At 43.8% G+C, this 22,285-nt stretch overlaps 1 protein-coding gene across 1 annotated transcript; it reads left to right on the forward strand.

Moving 5' to 3' along the window:
- Positions 1-847: 847 nt before the first annotated feature.
- lrrc75bb (leucine rich repeat containing 75Bb) lies at positions 848-21,665 on the forward strand. Its single transcript, XM_083669738.1, has 4 exons — positions 848-1,156; positions 6,529-6,657; positions 9,307-9,419; positions 20,336-21,665. Exons 1-4 carry the CDS (start codon positions 866-868, stop codon positions 20,946-20,948), a joined length of 1,146 nt encoding a protein of 381 aa, XP_083525864.1. The 5' UTR covers positions 848-865; the 3' UTR covers positions 20,949-21,665.
- The last annotated feature ends 620 nt before the right edge of the window (positions 21,666-22,285 follow it).

The raw sequence follows: 22,285 nt of genomic DNA on the forward strand, positions 1-22,285 counted from the left end.
GTGTGTGTGTGTGTGTGTGTGTGTGTGTGTGTGTGTGTGTGTGTGTGTGTGTGTGTGTGTGTGTGTCTGATAGATAGATAGAGAGAGAGAGAGAGAGAGAGAGAGAGAGAGAGAGAGAGAGAGAGACACACACAGACAAACAGACAAACAGAGAGAGAGCATCAGCTAACAATATAAATCATTCAGCAGAATAAACTATTTTGCTACTACTTTTTTCACTATAGGCCTATACAAATTATATTTTTCAATTTGTTTAGATTGCAATAGGTTGAATTAAAAACATAAATCATTTGCATTCTTTTGACAGGTGTGAGTGCACATAATTTCACCCATGTATTGAAATAATAGATCATTTGAATTCCTGTGCGGAACATTTTGTAGCATTGGGATCAGTTTTTCCAACCCAAGTCTTGTGTTGAGCCTTTATCAGCTAAACACAAAACTGGCCTTGGAACAGTTATTCTCACGACTATGATTTGGGCAGCGCGCGATCTGATTGGACGCAGAGAGCAAGAGCCTCGTGTGGTGTTGTAGTAAGGCACGGTTTGCATGAGTTCGGTGGAGGCAGTGCGTGGATGAAGCGGAAAGAAAGAGGGTGGTAACTGTTTTGAGTGCATATTTCGAATGGAAAGCTATGTTTTTATTGGAAACGTCATGCTCCGAGTTTAGTAGAGTAGATTAAAAAATAATCACTTATCCACCGTTGAGAATATCTTGTCCATTTGTTTTCATACTTTAAAGATAAGATACATGCATATCAGTACGTTTACTCAATCCAAGTTTTCTAATTATGGCTACATTCTGTCCAACCTGATACATATTTTCAACGAGTCGTGGTGACACTGAAACATCATTCTGTGAAGTCATGGGCTCTAGGTTGACCAGACAGAGTAGTCTGGACATAGAAGCCACATTTTCAAAGAGGAGACGCCAGCGGCATGACAGCTCCGGAGAAGGCGAAAGGAGTGGAGACAGGGGTGGCGGGGACTTCTTATTTACATCCCTGATGCTAAAGTCCGACAAGCTCCCGGGGATGCTGCGGAAAACGAACCACAGCCCCTACGTTAGACGGGTGGCATGGATCAAAGAAATACAGAAGCTTCTCCGAGAACAGAAAATGGAACAAGCGGTGGATGTGCTGAAATTACTGAGAAAGGTGTGTTTCACATTGAATATTAATCTGTGGTTAAAACTTAGTTTTATGTCTCTTCACAACTCCAAACATGTCAGTCCATCAAGTCATTCTGAGGCTGTGAAACCTGATGCTGCTTTCAGTATAGCCACAGGTTGTTACACGACTAATTGTGGTGGTGAAAAATGTAAAGAAAACGTAAATAATCCATCGATTGTAGGCTACACGTCTGATCATTTTGGTTGAATTATAAAACATTAAAAACGCTTTTAGTTCGTCAAGTAAACGCATTTAGAGCTATAGTCATAGAACTGTCAGCCTACTCTGTCATTCTAACTTTAGTAAATATAGCGGACACATATGGCACCTTACTACTGTAGTGTTTTTAATTGCAAACATTCCATTTATTGTGGGCGATAGTACTCAATTCACTAATATCACCCACATCACAGCTACAGTAAGAAGTGTGGACATGTTGTTTTCAGGTCCAGCCCTGCCACTGACTCCTGGCCGTCAGTGGGTCAGCACAGTGGGTCATGGTCATAAGCCTCTGTCTATGTACAGCATATAAAGCCCTGTTGATTAACTGATTTAAAAGCTCTCTGCCATTAGTGCCAATTTAACAGTTGTGTCAGATGGTCTGCCCTAGACTCATGTACCCTACAAAGGATAGCTAACACCTTCACTACAGTAGAGAAGTAGGTCCTTGGACTCTTTCCTAGAATACCACCTTTGACACAGGTGAGCAGGAGAGACAAAGTATCTCTATACAGCACCAGAATAGAATACGTAGAACAGACATCCCCAATGAAGGCAAAGCACTGCAGATTATGTTAAGCCGAATAACCGTACTTCAATTTCTATGCAAAACCACATGCCTCTCATCAACATTCTTTGAAGCAAAGTGCATAAGCTTTCACCGCTTCCCTCTAGCCCCTCAAGTTACATTACTGTAATGAAAACATCACTGTGCCACACTTCCCCTTGTTGCAGATTCACCAAACTCACAGCTGGAGTGCAAAGAAGTCTGTGGCTGTAATTAATGAAGCTGGGCTTTGCCATGTATTTTGGGCCCTTGGGTCGCCACTTACTGATCTTTCAGGAAAGCCCCTTGAAGTTCAGAGAAAAGCGTGTCTGATTAAGAGGACTCACCGTGGTGAAGACTCCCTCCCATCATTTACATACCACAGATCAGATTATCCAGAGAGGTGTACTGTATGTCCCTATCTTAAGCTATACGCACTACGCAGTGCATAGTGTTATTCTGGGCATTCAACACTGAGACCAAGTAGAATGGACTGTAACTGGTGGGAAATAGTTATTACAACAGCAAGACAAGTTATAGACTAGAACACAGGCCCATTAGATAGACAGTCAAATCTGCTTTTTGATTTACTTCTTTGCAATTTAACAACACCTACTGTACTACTTAACAGAAACGAGTAAAATGTACTGTATTGGATTTACAGCAAATAGTGAAGCAAATGGTGACATTTAGAATACCGGTACTGAAATATATTCTGAGATGTTATTGTTTCATTGACTAGTACTGGATAAAATATACTGTAGGCAGTTTTTGTATTGAGGACATATACTGTAGGTCACATAGACTGAACTGGCCTCTGATGTCATTCGGGGTGAATGAAATGTACCCTCCTGAATGAGATGTGAACCATCAACAGGGGCGGTTGTGAGCAGAGATGGCATTCTGTTGCACACATATCCAGTCACTTGGAAAGCTTTCCTAACACAGATCAGTCAGTCCTCCCCATTGCTTGCGGTTCTGGCACCCAGACCATTGTTATTGGTCAGGTCATGTTGGGGGGCCATTGTCTTACGTCAGGTAACGTCATACTAGCGCAACGCCGCTTCGCCTGACCTACAGTCTGGACGGAGTTGTGCTATCTGTCGTAAGACAATGGTTGGGGGAGAGAACCCGATCTCTTTCTATACTGTTACCACTGAGCCTCACTTCCATAACGGGGGTACAGTTAGGAGATCTCCTGGTTTTACTCAGTGAAAGGCAAAGCATCCTTTTGGTTTATGGAAGGCTGGATTAGGAGTTAATCGTCATGAGATGGTGGATGGTGTGGAGCATGCCTGCTTCTCTCACAGGAAGTCATTACACACAGTAGATGCTTAAAGGAAGCAACAAGAACGGACTCTTATCTCCATCTCAAATCTGCCTTCTGTGCCATTAAGTTAATTAGTTTGGAGTCTACTGTATGTTGATCAGTAAACAAAGAATCAGCAAATGTGCATTAAGCCTAAAAGCTTACACATTGAATATGTGTGCTGATGCAAGAAGCAATACCCCCTGGGGCTGTATTATACGTAAGATTACCTTTGAAATGAGAAATAATGCAACACAATTTTTCCACCTCAGCTCTTGTAACAGTCTTGACATGGTTTTGTAAAGAGCAGAAATTACTCTCAGTTGTTAGAAACCCCATGTTATGTTTACATTGGAAATGTTCATGACAGCCTCATTTGGAGTAGTGTACTCACAACAAAGATTTATATTAAACATCTGTCAATTGCTACTGTATGTTTCACAACGATTTCTGTGTATCAAACTAGTTATTTGACCCCTTGCTCTAACTATTTATTAGAGGCTATTAATAAATAAATATGCACTTGCCCTCTGTAATACAATTCAACATTGGCTTATTTAGAACACCGAAGTACAGTACTGTACAATTATCACAAGGTTTATTTTTTATTGAGGTTTCATTTTATCATTATTTTTTTAAAGGCAAGTGTCAGATGTGAGAAATTTGATATGATTATTTGGTAATGTATAAATATCCACAAGGGAAGCACATATAGGATAGCAGTCATATGCTTAATCTATTCACTTTATTGTCAGACAGTGCTTCCCCTGTGAATATTTCAATATTGAGGGTTTTTTGGATCAGCAAACACTACTTGGAACAAGTCAGTGTCAAGGATGTTTGTTTAAAAATATGATTATTTGGATCATCCCACTTGTCAAAAGTACCTTTCAAAGCAAATTTTTTAATACTGTGACAGATTTCTGGACTGAATTTAGAGCATTCTGTAATACATCTAATTGGTTCTTAATAAACTGTAGATGTAGGATGTTTTCTTATTCAGATCTCTCTGTACTCAATTCTGTCAAGACTTCCATTAATTGACGAGACAGCCTCCAGATTAGATATGCAGCTCTAAAGCCTTCGAAGGACTAGCCTTTGTGGAAGGATCTGAAAACAACCTTTATGCAGACGTTTCAGACACACACTGTCAGAGACGAAACATGAAACAGCCATCACACAGGGCGTGCTGGGAGATGAGAGACACAGTGGCATGTCATTTATTAACCCGTGGAGTGTTAATCCAATCCAATGCAGATATTACAAAAATGTAAATGTTTATAGTTGAACTCAAAGGAAAGTCATACCAACTGGGAGTATGGGCGGTCTGAAGTTCCTCCAATATTATAGGCCAATTTAATTGTCTTGATAAACCACATGTTTTTGTTATTATTCAAATGAGAACATTATCTACAGTACGAACTCCTCTATGCTGCCTTCCTTTCATGATCTGGCTGCGTGTGAATTAAATTTGCGATGTTTCCTTATCATGAAGAGAAAGCTGGAGAATGTTTCAGAGTCAGGGAGGGAATCCCTGAGAGCTCCAGAGTAATAAATCAGCTTGAAAGCTGTAGGAGGAGAAAGTGCTGATGGGAGTTTTCCTCTGAGCTTTCTCTGTACCCACCCGTCAGTGTTAGGACTATCAGACTAAAGTGTCTGCTTTACATAGCTTGAGCTTTCAGCACGGTCCTATACACTGCATGCAGAGCCCCCAGCCCTCGCCTGTAAGTACCTTCACATCTCATCATGCCATGGCTTTATGGAAATATACACATACGGATGTAAGGCCATTCAAGATCATTTCCCAAGCCTCACTGTATACTGTAAGAGGGGGAGAAGTGTTTTAAAGAATTTAGTTTGGACTTCCCCATTACTCTGCCTATCAACTTTATCCTGTGAGTTTCAGCCTGTTTGTTCCCTGACTTGCTATGGTGTGTGTGTGTGTGTGTGTGTGTGTGTGTGTGTGGTACACGTCATCCTCTTGGTTGGGGAGGTGGATGCGGGCTGCATCATCAGAGGCCCTTTGATGTGTCTCAGAGTGTTATGTCTCAAACACTGGCTGACGATGACATCCCCACCACTGGCAACCCTCAGAGCTTTACCTAAAGTTCCTGCTTCCTTTGCCTCCATATATTTACACTGTCACTGCAAATAGCACCAGCCTGCAGATGATACAAGTAACAACAACCTCTGGGGATGTTTTCTCATTCCTCGTTTTATTAAACCGGTCTGCACATCAGACACTGTTCTGCCTTCGCTTTAGAATTTCCAAGGAAGAGGGTAAAGAGCATGAACACTGTGTGTGTGTGTGTGTGTGTGTGTGTGTGTGTGTGTGTGTGTGTGTGTGTGTGTGTGTGTGTGTGTGTGTGTGTGTGTGTGTGTGTGTGTGCGCGTGTGCGTGTGCGTGTGCGTGTGCGTGTGCGTGTGTAAAGACCCACTGTAGGGATTTGGGAGGGAACTGCCTTAAGGCACATTGCTACTTTGCTCTGCAGGGGGGATCCTCCGTTTCTCAGAAGAATATTACTGAAGAAAGTCATTCAATTTTAAGGGGTGTGAATAATCAAATCACTTTCTATTATTTGCTTATAGAGATGTGATTTGGTGAGAAACTGTTCTGCTTCAAAGGCCCACGTTAGTCATTTTTTAGTTTTAGCTGATATATGACGTCCTGATGCTGCACAATGTTATTGCACAATGATTCAGAAGTCAGAATATTGCGATTTAGGTCCAAGTGTGTGTATTTTGGGCGATATATTCTATTTTCATAGCTCCTCCTAAAACAATTTCCCACATCCCATATGACATTTCATACAGATACAGAGCTCTGAAGTATGACTTAGCTAGCCTGTTTGTAAAGTTAGTGCCCAGACTCAAATGTAACCCTCCAAACCCCGTTCAATGTTTTTTTTTTAGTTAAACAACCTTTCAATACATTTTATTGACATTTGCTCCAATCTATATCTGTAAATTACTTAATCAGTGGATCCATTCTATGAGTATTTTTTTCAAGAAAAACCAAGAAGCAAAACTGGCTGGCGTGGGCCTTTAACCCCAAGACTGTACTTCTTGAGCATTGGCTCAGTGTACGCCACTCCTACTGTTAAACTCCCTCAGCTTGAAAAGCGAACATGATGAAAGTGGACGATGAAAGGATTATGTAAACATTGTTAATTTTTTTTACCATGTAATGTCACGTGAATACTCAATTATGCATGACACTTTGTTTCAGAGGATTGAAAAGAAACACCCATTGATTTTCTTTGCCTCTCTGTATTCCCTCAGGACTTGGGACTGCAGGGAACATCTCTCAATGATATTCTCTATAAGAACGCAGCCTTTCTCAACCTGGTGGACCCAATCTCCCACGAACTCCTGCTTAGCTTGGCCAAGGACATGCAGTGCCCAAAGAGGGTAAGCCTTCACCAACTGTCTGTCTTTCTGTCAATCTGTCTGTCTTGCCTGTCTGTCTGTCTTTTGTGTGTGTTTGTTTGTGTGTTTGTTTCAACCAGCTCACCCATGCTGTTGTTAGGGAACATGAAACTAGTTCACATGCAGAAAATAGAATATTTGGGAATCCACAGCTGCAAGGGTCATTCAAGAGCAAACAGATGACGGTGTCATAGAAATCTGACTAGGCTATTTGGTTTGGTTCCAGCCTTCTGTTGCCAGTATCCATCCAGTCGTTGTGATTAGCCCCACTCCGTCCGATGCCTCCTGTGTTCGCACGTGTTCACTCCTGGGGTGCAGGAGACATGACGGGCCTGGCTGCCTATTTTTAACCGATGGTCAGAAGTGGGTCACTCACAGTGTTGGGCCGTTCCCACAACCGTCAGGAGTAAATACACTCCCTTGTCTACACTTGACACTTAAATCTGACTATTGTCATCCGAATAGAATGATTGTATACAAGTACAGGTCTAGAAGCACAAAAGTCACATTGTGTTCTCATTGTGGCCTGATTGTGTTCTGGTCCAACTGACCACCTTGTGATGTGGACGAGCTCACATTGTAATCCGATTTCTATCCAGTCTAGACGCAATACGGCAGAAACACAAATGAATGAAAATATGAATATATATATATATATATATGTGTGTGTATAATATAATATGAAAAAGCCCTGTGGAAAAGCAAGGTTCTGTAAGATCTTCAATGTGCAGAAAATAGCATGTTTTTCTGCTTAGGAATTCATGGACGACTCATGCACTTATTTTTGACTCATGCACACAGACAGTTGTTTATGCTGTTGTCTGTGCTTTGGACAATGCTTCGTGTATTAGATTATTGTCAGCTGAAACCATTCAAACTTAATTGCCTTAAAGCTATCACCAGCACACCCCTGTGTAGGCTAGTGTTCAGCAGCTGTCTTTGAAATGAGTGGGAGTTCAGCCACACATTTCTGTCTGCTTGTTTCAGAAACTTCCCCAGTCAGTATCATTAGTGTGAGACGAGGCTACCTTGCAGGAGGGGGGTCTGTGTTGGAGGTTGGGGGGGGGGGGGTTAGAGGCTAGGGAAGCGAAGAGTTGGCGGGGTGTTCTCTGAACTGGCTGACGACTCTTGGCAGGATTTTGTGTCAAACTTGACATGGATTTAGAGAGCTGTTCCGCTGGACCTGGGGGCTGTCAGCTGCTCTCTGGTTCTTCAACCCAGAAGAACCCCCTCAGTCAATTGTTGCTTTATTGTGCATTCAAGCACGTGCAGCACTGTATACTGACACTCAGGATTCCTGATCACTACAGTCAGATACATGTTTGAATTTGAGCATGAATATTGTTTGCTGGAAATTCAATTAATTACAAGCCTGTTTTATCTGTATGAGATGCTCTACTAAAAATACAAATGTCCCATTGTTGATGTTTAAACAATGTTGAGCATATTCCAATGTTTACAATGCCTTATGTCACATGAAAGAGAAAAAACATGTTGTTTACAGATTAAAGGGAAGCCATTTTTCTCAGAATACTTGCACATTCTAAGTCCTTTCCCACTAAGACTTAACATAACAAATGCTGTAATATTGCATTCACTGTCATCCCACTGCCTGAAACAAGAACAGCGGAAGGTTTGAAGGATAAAGCATGTTTGTGTGTCACACAGAGTGGGAGTGGGAACCTGGGAATAAACTACAACAGTTAGGCTAAACACCCTGAGGTAAATTGCCCCTGTCTTTTTTCTCTTTCACTGCATTGCCTCTTTCTTGTTGTTGTGTTGTGCCATTAATTAGATTTACCCTGCTCTGCTCAACCCAATCCGTTTAAAGTCTTTGACAGAGAAAGAGAGAAAAAATGGAGGGGGAGGAAGAAAAACAGAAAAAAGGCAAGGGAGTGATAGATGGAGCGAGAATGAGGCGAGAGGGAGACTGACAGAGATGCTGAAGCATATTTTATGCATAATATGCTTGAGGAAAACATTTATGATGGACAAGGGAGTACAGCCTTGAGCTAATGTGAAAGCAGCCTCTTCCATCATTGTTTGTATAGCGATATATAAGCGGGACCAGATCATTATAAATAGCCTTAACCTTTGAAGCCATCAAGTCACAAAGAAACCTCCCTGACTGCACAGCCCAATGTGAAAATAGCATTAGCTGCAAGGCCGTAAGTGATACAGTAGTCCACTGGAAGACGTGAGTCTTACCATGAACCTTATTTATAACAGTCTTAAACGGAGTGTTGTCAAACACTGTTGAAGTCTCACCGTTGAAACGTGTTTTCACAAGTTTCATAGCACTGCATATTATGGATGAAGTGTAAGTGAAATGTTACTGAGAAGTCTGTGTATTTCACTTTGGACAGTAGATATTGAATAAGTTCACCATAAATCAGTCAAATTAACAATATCAGAGTGCAAAATTGTCCTTGAATTCACAGACAGTTAAATAGAACAGTCACTATGATTGTTCCACTGCTCTAAGAGCCTTTCTTCAAAACCTTTTTTCAGCCATAGCCTCCAAGAAAATAGATTTACTGAGGTGTGTGTGTGTGTGTGTGTGTGTGTGCGTGCATGCGTGCGTGCGTGCGTGCGTGCGTGCGTGCGTACGTATGTGTGTGTCTTCTACAGGAAACGGACACCCTGAAGTCCTCTGACAAGATCTGCAGACAGCTGATCTACCACCTGACCCCTCACTCCAAGTGGATGAGACAAAGTGTGCCCAGGAGGAAGACACAGGCCTGGTGAGTGTGTCTGTCTGCCCATCTGTCAGTGGCATAGTCCCTTTCCAAAACAGGCACTGCCATCACACCACAACAAACAAATATACAGCAGACTGACATCAGAGTGGATACGCACAGCCCAAAAACCTACTTAATCCCATGTCTCTGAAATAGGCCAGTCTAGCCTTGTGTTGAATGGGTGTGTGGCAGATTAGTCACTCTTGACGTTGGGCTAAGGCGCTTTACTCTACAATACTTGCAAGGATTTAACTTGTGGGCTAATTATCCAAGCTGCCACCAAGTCTACTCTGTTATTGTCTTCCCTATGCCATTGTGATCCTATACTGTGTGCCTAAATAGTGATATATTATATCTGTGGAATGATGTTCCACATGTCCCACAGTACATGCACTGATTGACAGTTGTCATGGTACTGTAGACCGAGCTCAGGGATGTATTAACAGACCAGTCATAATGAATAACAGAGATTGGTTACAATGAAAACCACCAGACCCAGCTTGGGAGACATTTTCTAAACAATAAACAGAACTGTAGAAATGTTCTCCAACTCTAATTGCCAAGCAGGTGCATTTGAGAGGGAAGTCATTATGAAAAAAACACTAACGATCTCCATGTGTTTCCCTCTCCCTGAGCAATTAACCTAGTTTGTGAAATTTTCCTCTGTCAAACATCCTATAGCGCTGTCTTCTTGTTGCAATGTTTCAAAATAAGACTCAACAATAACAAGCCAGGCACTCCCTGTGTGTTCATTAGGCAGTGGTGCTCTGGCAGGCTTCTCAGTGCAAACCCTCTGTCTTCACACAGCTTCTCCCCTAACTACCCAGACACAGGCAGGCAGCCTCGCCTCAATCCTACTGCACTGGAACCCCCGACAGCCCGGTTTTCCTCCAGTAAATGCAAAGCTCACTGGAGAGGTTCTAAAGACTGAGAGAGAGAGAATGTGTGCTGTAAGACCTACTACTGTTGCATCAGGGCACAATTTAGAATGATTTTCACTGTCACTGAGGCACATGTAAGTAGTTACGTAAAGAGATGCTGTCTCTAGAATAATCCCTTAATGATGTATGCAGCAACCGATTATTCCCTTCCCTTCTATCCTCTCTCATCCTCTCTCTCTCTCTCTCTCTCTCTCTCTTACTCGCTCCCTCTCCATTTCTCCTATTTTAAAACCCTTTTTCTCACAGATATTTTCCCCTTGCCTCCCCCAGACGATTTTCCTTTCTTTCCTTTAAGAGTCCATTTTGTTCAACAGTTGCCTCACAGAGAGCACAGAGCAGTTCTGCGGGTTGAGCTGAGGCTCTGGGGAAAACTTGAGTGAGAGTGAGAGAGGAGAGAGGAAGGGAGGGAGGTGGGGGGTGGGGGGGGGGGGGGGGTTGCACTTCCTTTCCTCTTGCCTCTTCTTAAATAGATTAGACCTCGAGGTTTGGTCTCTCTCATGCATGCTGTAGGAATTAAACAGAATGGTACTTTAACATTCCTAGCATTCTTAAAGCTGATCTTGAAAGTCTAATCTGTAGCACGCTTTCCAGCAATAGCTAAAATTGTATTATTTTCACATGGAAATGTAACGTCTCGCCCTGCTCCTTAGTTTACGTTTGTCTTTGTTTCACGTCAGTCATTCATTGTTTCCTGTTTTATGTTGTTATATTCACCTCGTCTCTCATTTCAGATACTTCACTTCCTGCCCTTGTGTGTTTCCCGTCTGTGTGATGTCTACCCCACCCTGATTGGTTTCACCAGTCCCTCATCATCCTTCCCTGTGTATTTCGTCTATGTGTTCCCCTGTCTCTGTGCCAGTTCCTCTTTGTACCTTCATGTTATACGTCCCAGCATTTCCTGGTTTTTGATCTCTGAGTGTGTTTCTGATTTTGCTTTTTTGCCTACCCCTTTTCGGATTATCTGCCTGCCTTTTTGAACTGCCTACCTGTGTACCAAACCCTGCTTTGCCTACCCTGGATTATCTGCCTACCTGTATACCGAACCTTTTTGAAAGTAAAGACTATTCTATTGGATTTTTGTCTCTGAGTCGTGCATTTGAGTCCTCTGCCAGCGTACTACAGCCATTACAGGAAGATGTAAACCAATGGTTTCAGAGCTCATGAATGCATCAGAAGCTTTATTATTTTAGTCAGCTCGGTCATACAGTTCATGTAGAACATTGTGTAAGGTGAAGAGCCGTTTTGTCCTGTATTGCCTGCAATCATGTCCCAGGATGGCTCAAAGTAAATTTGGTTATTGTCAGTAATAGCATGTTATAGTGGTCCTGAGATTGCTGAGTCCCCCTGAAGAAGTTTGTAATGCTTTTTTAATCTCTATTGGATTTCAAATTAATCAACCCCATATTCTTTATTACCCTGAAATTGCTCTCCCAGCACATTTGGAGGAGATCGCGCTCATATAGCAGATGTTATTTCATTACTTGTTTTTACTGCAAGGCAATCATTGATGCCCGTCTCTCTATAACCTGCAGCGCTGCAGGTCTTAATAACAACATCCAATGATGCATCTGCCTCAATAAAACAGGAAGAAGGTCTGCTTGGAGCCAATCAACAGCCTTATTGAGCGGCCAGTATAAGAAACCATTCCCAGGGGAGTATTCAAACCAGTCATGTATTGCACAGCATTAGCTGGTTTAAAGAGTTTGAAGTTACAAATAAAGTTTGGGGTATAAGTTAAATGCTCTTTATGTATACAATACACGTTACAGGTGCTTACTCGATGATAAAGAACCTTATGGACCTGACTTGGGTGCCATATTTGAGTCAATAGATGATTTACTAAGCTCTACTACTAAATTAGCTTTGCTAATTTACGATTTACTAAGCTCATTGGTTAATGGTTAGTCAGAATCATTGGCTGGGTGAGAGATAAGTGCTCTATGGTGGACCAGCAGCAGCCATTGTGAGCTTGAAGTGAATGTTGATATACAGGCTGCTGATGTTTTATGTCTGTCAGTCTTTTGGCAGACCTGTCTTATCCGCTGTGGTAGTGGGTGTGAATATCCCCGCTCTCCCATCTGTCCATCCACACACGTGTCTGACCTCTGACACGTATGACACAGGCCAGACTCAGACTACAGTGTCAGATGATTAGGTTACCTACCTGTACAGTACTAAGCACATGAAATCTGTGACCAGGTTCATCCATGCTATCCACACACACACACACACACACACTGGCACATATTTATAGTTCACACACACTTGTCACACACTGGTTATGTGGGATTACAGATTTACTCCACGGCAGATGGAGCAGCTACTTAGGTTTCAGTCAACTCAGCGCGTGCCTCGCTTGATTAATTTTACACTGATCCAAAGGTGTGAGACGAGTTGATCCAGAATGAAAGAAGATACCAGGGTTACTTACTGCATCTCCCATGCAGCACACCCCCTCGTTGGTGTCACTTTCCATTTTTAGCCTTGTCCTGCATTCGAAGTCATCACGGTAGTATCATTTCTACTAGGTCAGATTTTCTGCAGAGTTTGCGGCTCACGTCATTTTGCACATGTAATTACAGTGTCACTTGACATGACTTGAATGTAGGTTACTACGTGCCCACGGCTGAAGGGCACAACAGCATTCTGTACCCCGACCAGCGGGCTGTGCTGTCACCACCACCACCACAACCTGTGTGCACTATCTCTCTGCTCAGTGAGAGAGTAGAATAGAAATTAAACCCTCACTGAAGCACTTTCCCCCCTCATGTATTTATTTACATGCATCATGCTGGCTGACCCTAGTATCAGCTGTTTACACGTGTTGACCTATTTCCAGACAGGCATGCCATCCCTTGAGGTGTTTCTCCAGAAAGGTCACAACAGTTCTGACTCATCTCCCCTGACCCTGTAGTAACCTTAGAGTAATGCTCATGGTGGGCAGAGGGAACAAGCAAGCATGAAATAAACATGCTTTGGGAAAAACAGAATGGTAAAAATAGTTCCTCCAGTGCTCCTTTAGAGATTGACATTTTACCCAACCAGAGTGCTTTACTGTACTTGGATAAAAAAAAAAGAAGAAAAAAAAGAGTAACCCAAAAATATATGAAAATAAGAATGAATAAGCATGCTGTTAAGTAGCTATGCTATGTATCTATTAACACTGTCTAGTGTTTTCCTATCTCTACCCTTTTGATTGAGTATAATTGTCCTATATCATAGATTAAGTAGTCCGTTCTTTTACTCCGTATTTTAGTTAATCCAATCAATCTTCTGTCCGACCTCTACCTTGAAGAGAGACTTAAGGACCCATCTATGGTCCTTATCCATAATTAATGGCATACTTCCCTATGAACAGACCATCTCGGAGGAAGAGGAGGAGGGCACGCAGTGTCCATTGCTGCAGAACTACAGTACAGTCACTTCATAATTCATAAAGGAGATCTAGTATTGTGATGTTGGTTAATACATTATCATAGTTTGTTATTGTCATTATGTCATGTAGCTGCTGTTGCACTACAGTAATGACATTCTAAATATCGCTTGCATTTGTCACACGATATCCTCGTGTCCTTCCCCCATCCGTGTCTATTTCTGGTTGGTTCACTAAAATTAAACCTTCAAAGAAAGCCTGTCTGGTATCACAACCCCATACCTCTGCATAGACTTTGATATTTCTCTGTGGGGGTGATCCATTGATCTGTCTCTAAAAGCTTTTATTGATCTGATATGAGCACTTAGAGCTTTTGATTTGAGGTCTGAGGTGAAATTAAACATGTTGAATGGGTTTAACAGGAGCGATGGAGGGAGAGAGAGAGAAAACCTGACGGTTAAATCAAGAGAGCAATTCTGTTCCTGACAATCTGTGTCTCTTAACTTTTAACTTTTGAATAGAGTAAATATTCATTGCTCCCAACGACAGTACCATCAAGCGCAACGCTGTCTCCCTCAGGAGCGCTGCGTTTTAATGTTGGTTTCATAGCTGTGCCTCAACATGCGGCGCAGTCTCATGATACACTTATGTAACGCAAACCGCTTCCCGTGTATTCTGCTGCAGTATTTTTGTCTCTCAAGAATCTAGTTTGTCAGATCGAATCAAATCATCGCTGAGATGATGTATTCAAATCACATGTACAGTAGGGACATGCATGCATACTGTACACCCACATACACACACACACACACACACACACACACACACACACACACACACACACACACACACTGATTTACACACTCTACACACACCTCAAACAGAGACTGTTTATTGGAATTACAGTGGTGAATTATTTTGCTTTGGTTGGAAGCTGAAAACATACTGTTCATACCACTGGAGAACTGCACACACACACGTTATTTAAAAGATCACCAATGTAAACAGATGGGTGCAGATATGGTCGTATTAGACATGAGAGAGGTAGAGAAACAACAGAGAGAGAGAACAAGAGAGACAGTTTGTTGCTCTGGGTTTGGTGCATTCCATGATGTACTGAAGCATTGTGTTTGTCTGATATCATGTGCTTTGGCTTTATATTGTTGAAATGTTAAGCCTTATGTTATGTGGTTTGGCAGCCCAAAATGTTGTTCTTCGGGTTATTGTTTTTGCCTTGCTGTGGGTGACGTGCTAATTTCTTGTTGTGTTGCATTGTGCTGTGTTGCATTGTTTTGCGGTGCGTTACATTGCGTGGGCTCTCACACGCAGTGTGGCATTGGGTGGTTTGGAGTCGGGTGTATTCCCTCACGTGGCATTGTCTTGTGTTACTTTGTGTTGTGTTCCGTGTGTTCCGTCAGGTTGAATGCATTGTGTCTGGCATTCCACTCTGGGCTGAGCTGAGCTTCCACTCCTGCCTGTGTCAGGAGAGCCCTGTGGGGCGGTGGTGTCAGGAGAGCCCAGGAGGGTTAGTTGATGAGGGGGGGGATTAGTGGAGAGGTGTTGGCACTGTTACAGTCTGCTGCTCTCCATGCACCCCTGAGCCCTGGCTGCCCTTCTCAAGGCTAATTAAAGCACCCTGGCACACACCTGTGGAGAAGCCTGGAGCTGGGTCATGGAGGGTTGGGGTTAGATGTAGATGGGTGAGTTAAGGGTGTGTTGTTGTTGTCGCCGTTGTTCTTGTTGGTGGTGGTGGTGGTGGTGGTGGTGGTGGTGGTGGTGGTGGTGGTGGTGTTGTGTGTGTGTGTGTGTGTGCGTGTGTCTAATGTTCATGGTTTCTTAGATCAACTTGTTGTCTGATGTTTGCCTCCTAGGCTCAGAATCATGGCAGACAAGACACCTTTGTGCTGCAGGCCTAGCAAACTACATTACAGTAGTAAAGGTGTGTTACACTGTATACTTCAGCTTGAGGGTCCTTTTTAGCTCTGATACCTCTGAACCTGCGCTCCATCTTACCAGGATTCCCCAGGCTAGTCTATAGACATAAGCAGACTGAGACAACGAAGGGATCGAACACAACAATGAGAGAATTCCTTTCCTCACTTGCTCTTCTGAGATAGATGAGTGGACCCCCCTGGTTCTCACAAGGCTCAGCCAGACCATCTATTATACAGATGCCCTGTAGCAAAACAGCTCAGATCAATATTGTGAATAAACAAGTCAGGACCAAAGCCTTGATGAAGCAGACATTGATCAGTCAGATCCCCCCCCCCCCCCCCCCCCACCCCCATCCAATGTTTCTCATGTGCCTTTATTTCATTTAGTTGAAATGAGTCAAGTGTATCTTTGCATGCTCAGCTGAAATGTGTAGCAAGGCAGGAGGAAATTTGAATGTATATTACCCAAGCTGGGCAGGCCCTTTCCTTCCAGGGAGACTTACAGATTGCATATTATTTCCGGTCGAGCACCTTTTCTGAGCGTATTGCTGAAGTGTCCTACTAAATGACTGAGCACACATTTCTGTTAGTCCACATTCCTCCTCACCACAACAACTGTATCTATCTACACCAGGGGAGATTGGTGGAGGTAGAAATCGGAGGACGGGTCATTGTAATGCATGGAATGGAATGAGGAATTCATTGCAATGAGCCTGTCCTCCGATTTCTGCCTCCATCAGCCTCCCTTGATCTACACTAACTGAATTATGATACAGGACCAACCCACCATTTTACAGTAGATTTTTGATATTCAAGTGCATGGTAAATGGACAGAAGGAATGAAGTGAATTTCCTCTGTAACACTCCCTCTGCTCCTCCCACTCCATCCTCTCCCCTGCTGTATTACTGATTCATGAGGGTAAATGAAGGGGAAGGTGTATTCTACGTGGGTGGACAAATTACAAGTTTCTCCCACCATTTGCTTTTATCACTCTCCCACCCCATGGAATATTTAGGTGTAAAAAAAAAAGTTGCCTTGTAAAATCAAACCACATTTCTATCCAAAATAGGATTTTGTGGTGGCAGAATCTGATTTTTTTCAACAGTTTTCAACATCGGCACTTTTTTTAGCTTGCATTGTCGTGAGAGAACAGTCGCACCTGGCTGAACTAAAGGAGACTAATGGGGAGAAGTAGGGAGGCAGAGACAGAGGAGGGCGATGTTGATAACCACTTACCTGCTGTACGCCAGGAGAGCAGTTAGACTGACCATAGACATTAGCTTCACTGGGCTCTAAAACGATACTGACAAACAGGAGAGAGGGAGAGATTAAAGGAGAGGAAGAAAAGGGGTGAAGGTGAAGAAATCAATGGGTCTGCTCCTGAGATCTTTACTGGAATAGCTATTAACTGTACCACAGCCAAGAAGGGTCGTTTTAGACAGAAAGGAGTGACCAGGGGCAACCTTACCAGAGTAGGTAAACACACACAGATATACCGTACAGTGCAAAAACATACAGTAACTATTCACATAATACACACGTTAACACATAATTAGGAGTAAGGGCTGCTCCATTTCAAACCCCTTTGCCTGGAAACAACTCCTGGCTGAGACACGAGTTGACATCATGTTGTCTGTGCTGCCTTGACCGTAATTACAGAATGTCTGGCCCACTGTAGATCTCTGGATTTGTTGCGGCAGGTCTTGAAATGGATGTTGCCATAAGTTAGCCAGTGTGACCTCAACCCAGAGCAATTTAAACCGACGCTCAGTCACACACGCTCTCGTCTTCACCCGTCTCTCAGAATGTTGTTAAAGGCTGTTAAAGGGCAATAAAGTAATCGTTATCTCCAACATCCTGTCTGCCTTTTTGACCTCCCATCTTAGCATCTTACACGTACGTTTTATTCTGTACCACAGGTTTTACATCCATAGTTACAGTAGGTAACCATTGATTTATTTTATGAGTGCGAGGGGCCATATTCAGCCATAGAAAAAAAACTGGTAATATAGGAGAGACAGGATATGAGAAGCAATTAGACAGACCAGCTAACCCCACATTAAGGCAGCCAATAGTATTACACTGGGGAATGGATTCTCATTTTGTTCCTGTGCTAGTGTATCAATTCCCTCCTGATGAAGTCAATAGATGGATTTCCCCCTGTCGTTAGCTGTTAAATGAGACCTGCTACAGGGGAAGCTCACTGTTTATTGAAATGCATCTTGATTATGCGAACATAATTTGCCTTCCTTTGAAGACCTTGTTTTGTTTATGTAGAAACCGCTGGTCCAGGTGGAATTAGACTGCTGCACCCTACAAGCAAGGCAGGCAAATTAGAAGGAGAGATAAGACATGTTGTATTATCATTTGATGGTAATGGACAGTGGCATACACTGTGGTGTTACAAAGGCTAGTTCTGCCTGAGTCTGTACCCGCCCCCGCAGACCCGTGGGTGGCATTATGCCCACCTTGCTGGGAGGCAGTGGATTTGGACGGTCGTCTGATCTCGTCTTTGCTCTGTCTCATTAAAATCATATTACAGACTATCCCCCCTACGCCTCCCTCCCGCCCCACCCCGTTAAAACTGAAAGAGGCTCTCGCTGCACCAGGAGCCCTCCTCCCACACACACACACACTTGCACACTCACACACACACACACACACACACACACACACACACACACACACACACACACACACACAGAGAGGTGAGAAACAGACTGCTCTAACAGCAAGGACCTGGGGAAATACCCACATCCAGTCCTGCCAAAGACAGACTAACACAAAACAAAAGTTGATGCTCAGGAGGTGTAATTCCTGCAGGTCTTTGCACAAACTGAAACCCCTGAAGCCATTCTGCTGAGGAGAGGCAGAAGACAGTGTTTCCCAGTCATTAGAGGGGAGAGTGAAGGGGATGACCGCTGGTCAATGAGGTTTGTTGCCATAGAGAAGAGGGGGCGGGGTATTGGAGGATTATGTTTCTCCGAGTTTTCTATGTTTAAAATCGGCTTGACATTCTAATCCTCAGGGATGAATAGAGAGTACAGTAGGCTAGCTAGATTTACAGGGGGTACAAGAACAAACCATATCATATCCACAGCCAAAGAACAAGAAGAAGAGCAGCTACTGTATTATAGGAAATGCAGAGGAAGGGAGAGAGGGAGGGATGGAGGGTGGGTGGGTGGGTGAGCGATGGAAGGAGAGATGGAGAGAGAAAGGGGGGAGTAGGAAAGAGAGAGAGAGGGAGCTGAATTATAGCCCACTCGAGGAATCAATAACTCACAAATCTCAGCTCTAGTTGGCTGCGGGCCTTTTGCTGGCCGCTCCAGAGCAGAGAGGGTGACAGATGTGAGGACCACAGGCAGCCTGTTTATGAGGCTCCCACACACACACACACACACACACTCCAGGAGTAGGAGGAGAGATAGGGCCAACCTCACTGTCACTGAGCAGAGAGGGACACACCGTAGGCTAAATGTGTACAGTACGCATCTGCACTCTGTCGTACAGTACAGTACAGTACATCCTTCCCAGTGATCTGCATGCTGTAGTCGTGTATGTGCTGGAAAATGAAATCTCCATGTCCTCCTCTTGTCAGTATCGTTTGTTCTCAGGCCACCCTGCCACCCCCGGAAAGCCTCCTGCCGCACGGTCACACCCTGCTGGAGGCTAGAGCAAGTGGGATCAACTGAGGACCCAAATCCACATGGAAGATTCTTCCATGACATACAGTCTCAATCTGGCGTCTTGCTCTCACTCTCTAATGCCACCTCCGCACGGCTGCCTCTTAGCTCTCAAATGAATATTTAATGACACTGGCAGGGAGAGGGGGGTTTGTTTTAGATCACTCTGTGACTCTGTGTTTTCTGCGTAGTCTCAGACGCAGCGAGGGGTGTAATGATGTGTGGTGACAGAGTGAAAGGTCCGCTAGATGAATAAAATCCATTAGTAGCTCAAGTTGTTGTTGTTTGGTTGTTTCTATTACCAGTCCAGTCGTTTGGACTTGATTCGATGCAGATCCCCTTGTCCTCCCTTGTCCTCCCTTGTCCTCCCTTGTCCTCCCTTGTCCTCCCTTGTCCTCCCTTGCCCGTTACCAAACAACCAGAAATCGTGCCAAACTGATTTGTAATGTTCTGTGTTGGGATTTAGTTGAGTGTGTAAATGGGTAACAATGTCAGCTGAATGCCTCTCTGCAAACTGACTGCTCTGTGGAAAAGGAGTGATACAGTCAATATCAGCTGTACCCTGTGGAGAGGGATATTTGACTTTTAGAGGCACATTTGCGCTGTAATACTGTAAAGGGGGAGACTGAAAGACATTTACATAAAAAGCACCCCATAAGATTTCTCCCACACAAAAATCTAATTTATCGATCTTCTGTTGTTATTGCCTGGTTACAACTGTGCTTGTGGAACATCTGATCCAGCTCTGTGTTAAACAACATCCACAGTCCCCCATAACAGGGCCCTGAGGATCGATAAACACAGGCTCATTAAGTTGAGATCATTTGTCTTTACACACTCGTGGATACCTAACTGCCAATACAGAATGGTCAGCCCATTTACACTTTAAATGGCTAATATGTGGTCCAGAGAACCAACACAAACCATGGAAACAAAGTTGGATGTTAAAACCTAATTTCCGTTTCTCTCTTTCTTTTTTTCCAACAGTCTTAAAACCACACTGAAGAAGAAGCTGTCCAACGACGTGGTCAACCTGTCAGGCATCCCCATGTCAGGCCGAGACGTCCACAGGGTGGCGTACTACCTCCAGAGTAATGGCGACTCTGTGTCGGCCGTGGACCTGAGCTTCACTGAGCTGCAGGACGAGAGTCTGCGTCTGCTGCTGCCCTTCCTGGGCTCCCTGCCCAAACTGACCACCTTGGCGGTCAACGGGAACCGCTTGACGGTGGGCATCCTGAAGGACCTGACGGAGGTAGTGAAGGACCCCAGGCAGTTTCCCAGCCTGGCCTGGGTGGACCTGGGCAACAACGTGGACATCTTCACCGTGCCACAGCCCCTCCTAGTGGCTCTGAGGCGCCGCTTCGGCCTACGGAGCAGCCTGCCCACCATCTACGAGTACAATGAGGTGCAGGTCTACAGCAGCTACAACCTGGAGACCTCCATCGAGGAGCCCAGCATGTACGAGGACGGAGAGGGGGAGGACAGGGATGGGGATGAAGAGGAGGAGGAGGAGGAGGAGGATAAGCTGGAGCTTGAGGCGTGGGGCATTGGGGAGAAGGGCATATCTAAGAATGTACCACTGCACTACTGCAAGAGGTGATTGCTTAGAGGCCTACTCTGATGAATCTGGCAACGCCCTTAGTGTTGTGATTTGGCAACCCTTTGTACCCTACTCTGTATCCTCACCTTGCCCTGAGTCCTGCCCCCCCCGTGTCAGCATGTGTCATCATAGCAGAAGATGCTCGGGGTAACCAAATGACATGACCCTCAAAGTAAAACTCATAAAAAATACCCACTAGGATAACGCCCTGTTTTGTTGTGTGTCACTTTGTGTGACTCGACTGCAGAGAGACTTCAACACGGCTTTGGGAGAAATTAACAGCTGAGAGAAAACCCGACAGCTCTTCTGTTGGTACAGAGACAATAATGGCACTGCGTGAATCACAGCGACAATGCCACTGCGTCATCCTTTAGATCTCATTCTGTAATGAGCAAAAAGAATGTGAGACAAGAGGAAGAAAAGAGATCAGATTTCACCCAACTGTTTTGACTTTTTCATCAATCTGTTTCTACTTGTTATGGTTAGGTAGGGTACTTCAGTTTGACTGTTTCTAATGTTCTAATATGAGAAGTACCACTATGTAGCATATGCAGACAGGATGACACAGCAGGAAGTGGTTGTTTGCATTAATATGCTGCTGTGTTTCATTGCACACACACACAACATTTTACTAAACACTTATTCCAGAGCAGATGGTTTTAATTACATTCACTAAATCTCATTTATCCTGAGTGAGTTTTCTCTCAGAGTAGAGCATCGGCCCTGGTGAGAATGAGAATGTGAGAAGGAGCCGAGGGTTGTGGGCTGCCAGGGGAGGCCTGGGTGACGCAGAGCCAAAGGCCCAGTCGGTCCATCAGTCGGCCTGGGAGAGAGTGTGTGCTGCTGATCCACTGATGGCTGGCCGCCTCTGTCAGGTCACGTTACAGGTGACCAGTCACAGATGGTGAGGCGAGGAACTGTTCTCTCATGGCTAACAGGATTACCTCCTGATTGCATCTTTCACCCTGGGTTATGGGGTTATGGCTATTTGTGAATCAAGAAATACAAATATGGAAGGTGAAAGATCCAAGGTCCAGTCTTTTCAAATGCAAATGTTTTTTTGTTTTTTTTCCTCTGTGCTGCTGTGCGCGCATATGATAAACATTTGTTGTGACTTGAGAGTGAGAATTTTACAGGTGTTGCCTGTTGTTTTGTTGTTTTGTTCAATGATCATCTTCAGAATTATTTTGTATTGTTTTTTTAAATTGTTTACTGTAGTTCTACTATGGTCAGATGACATGTTTGAAGAACTTATATATATGAAATATGGGTGAATGAATAAATGTGTGTGTGTGTGTGTGTGTGTGCATTTTACATTTCATTTACATTTTTGCATT

This window comes from Argentina silus, assembly GCF_951799395.1.
Source record: "Argentina silus genome assembly, chromosome: 5".
Lineage (NCBI taxonomy): Eukaryota > Metazoa > Chordata > Actinopteri > Argentiniformes > Argentinidae > Argentina > Argentina silus.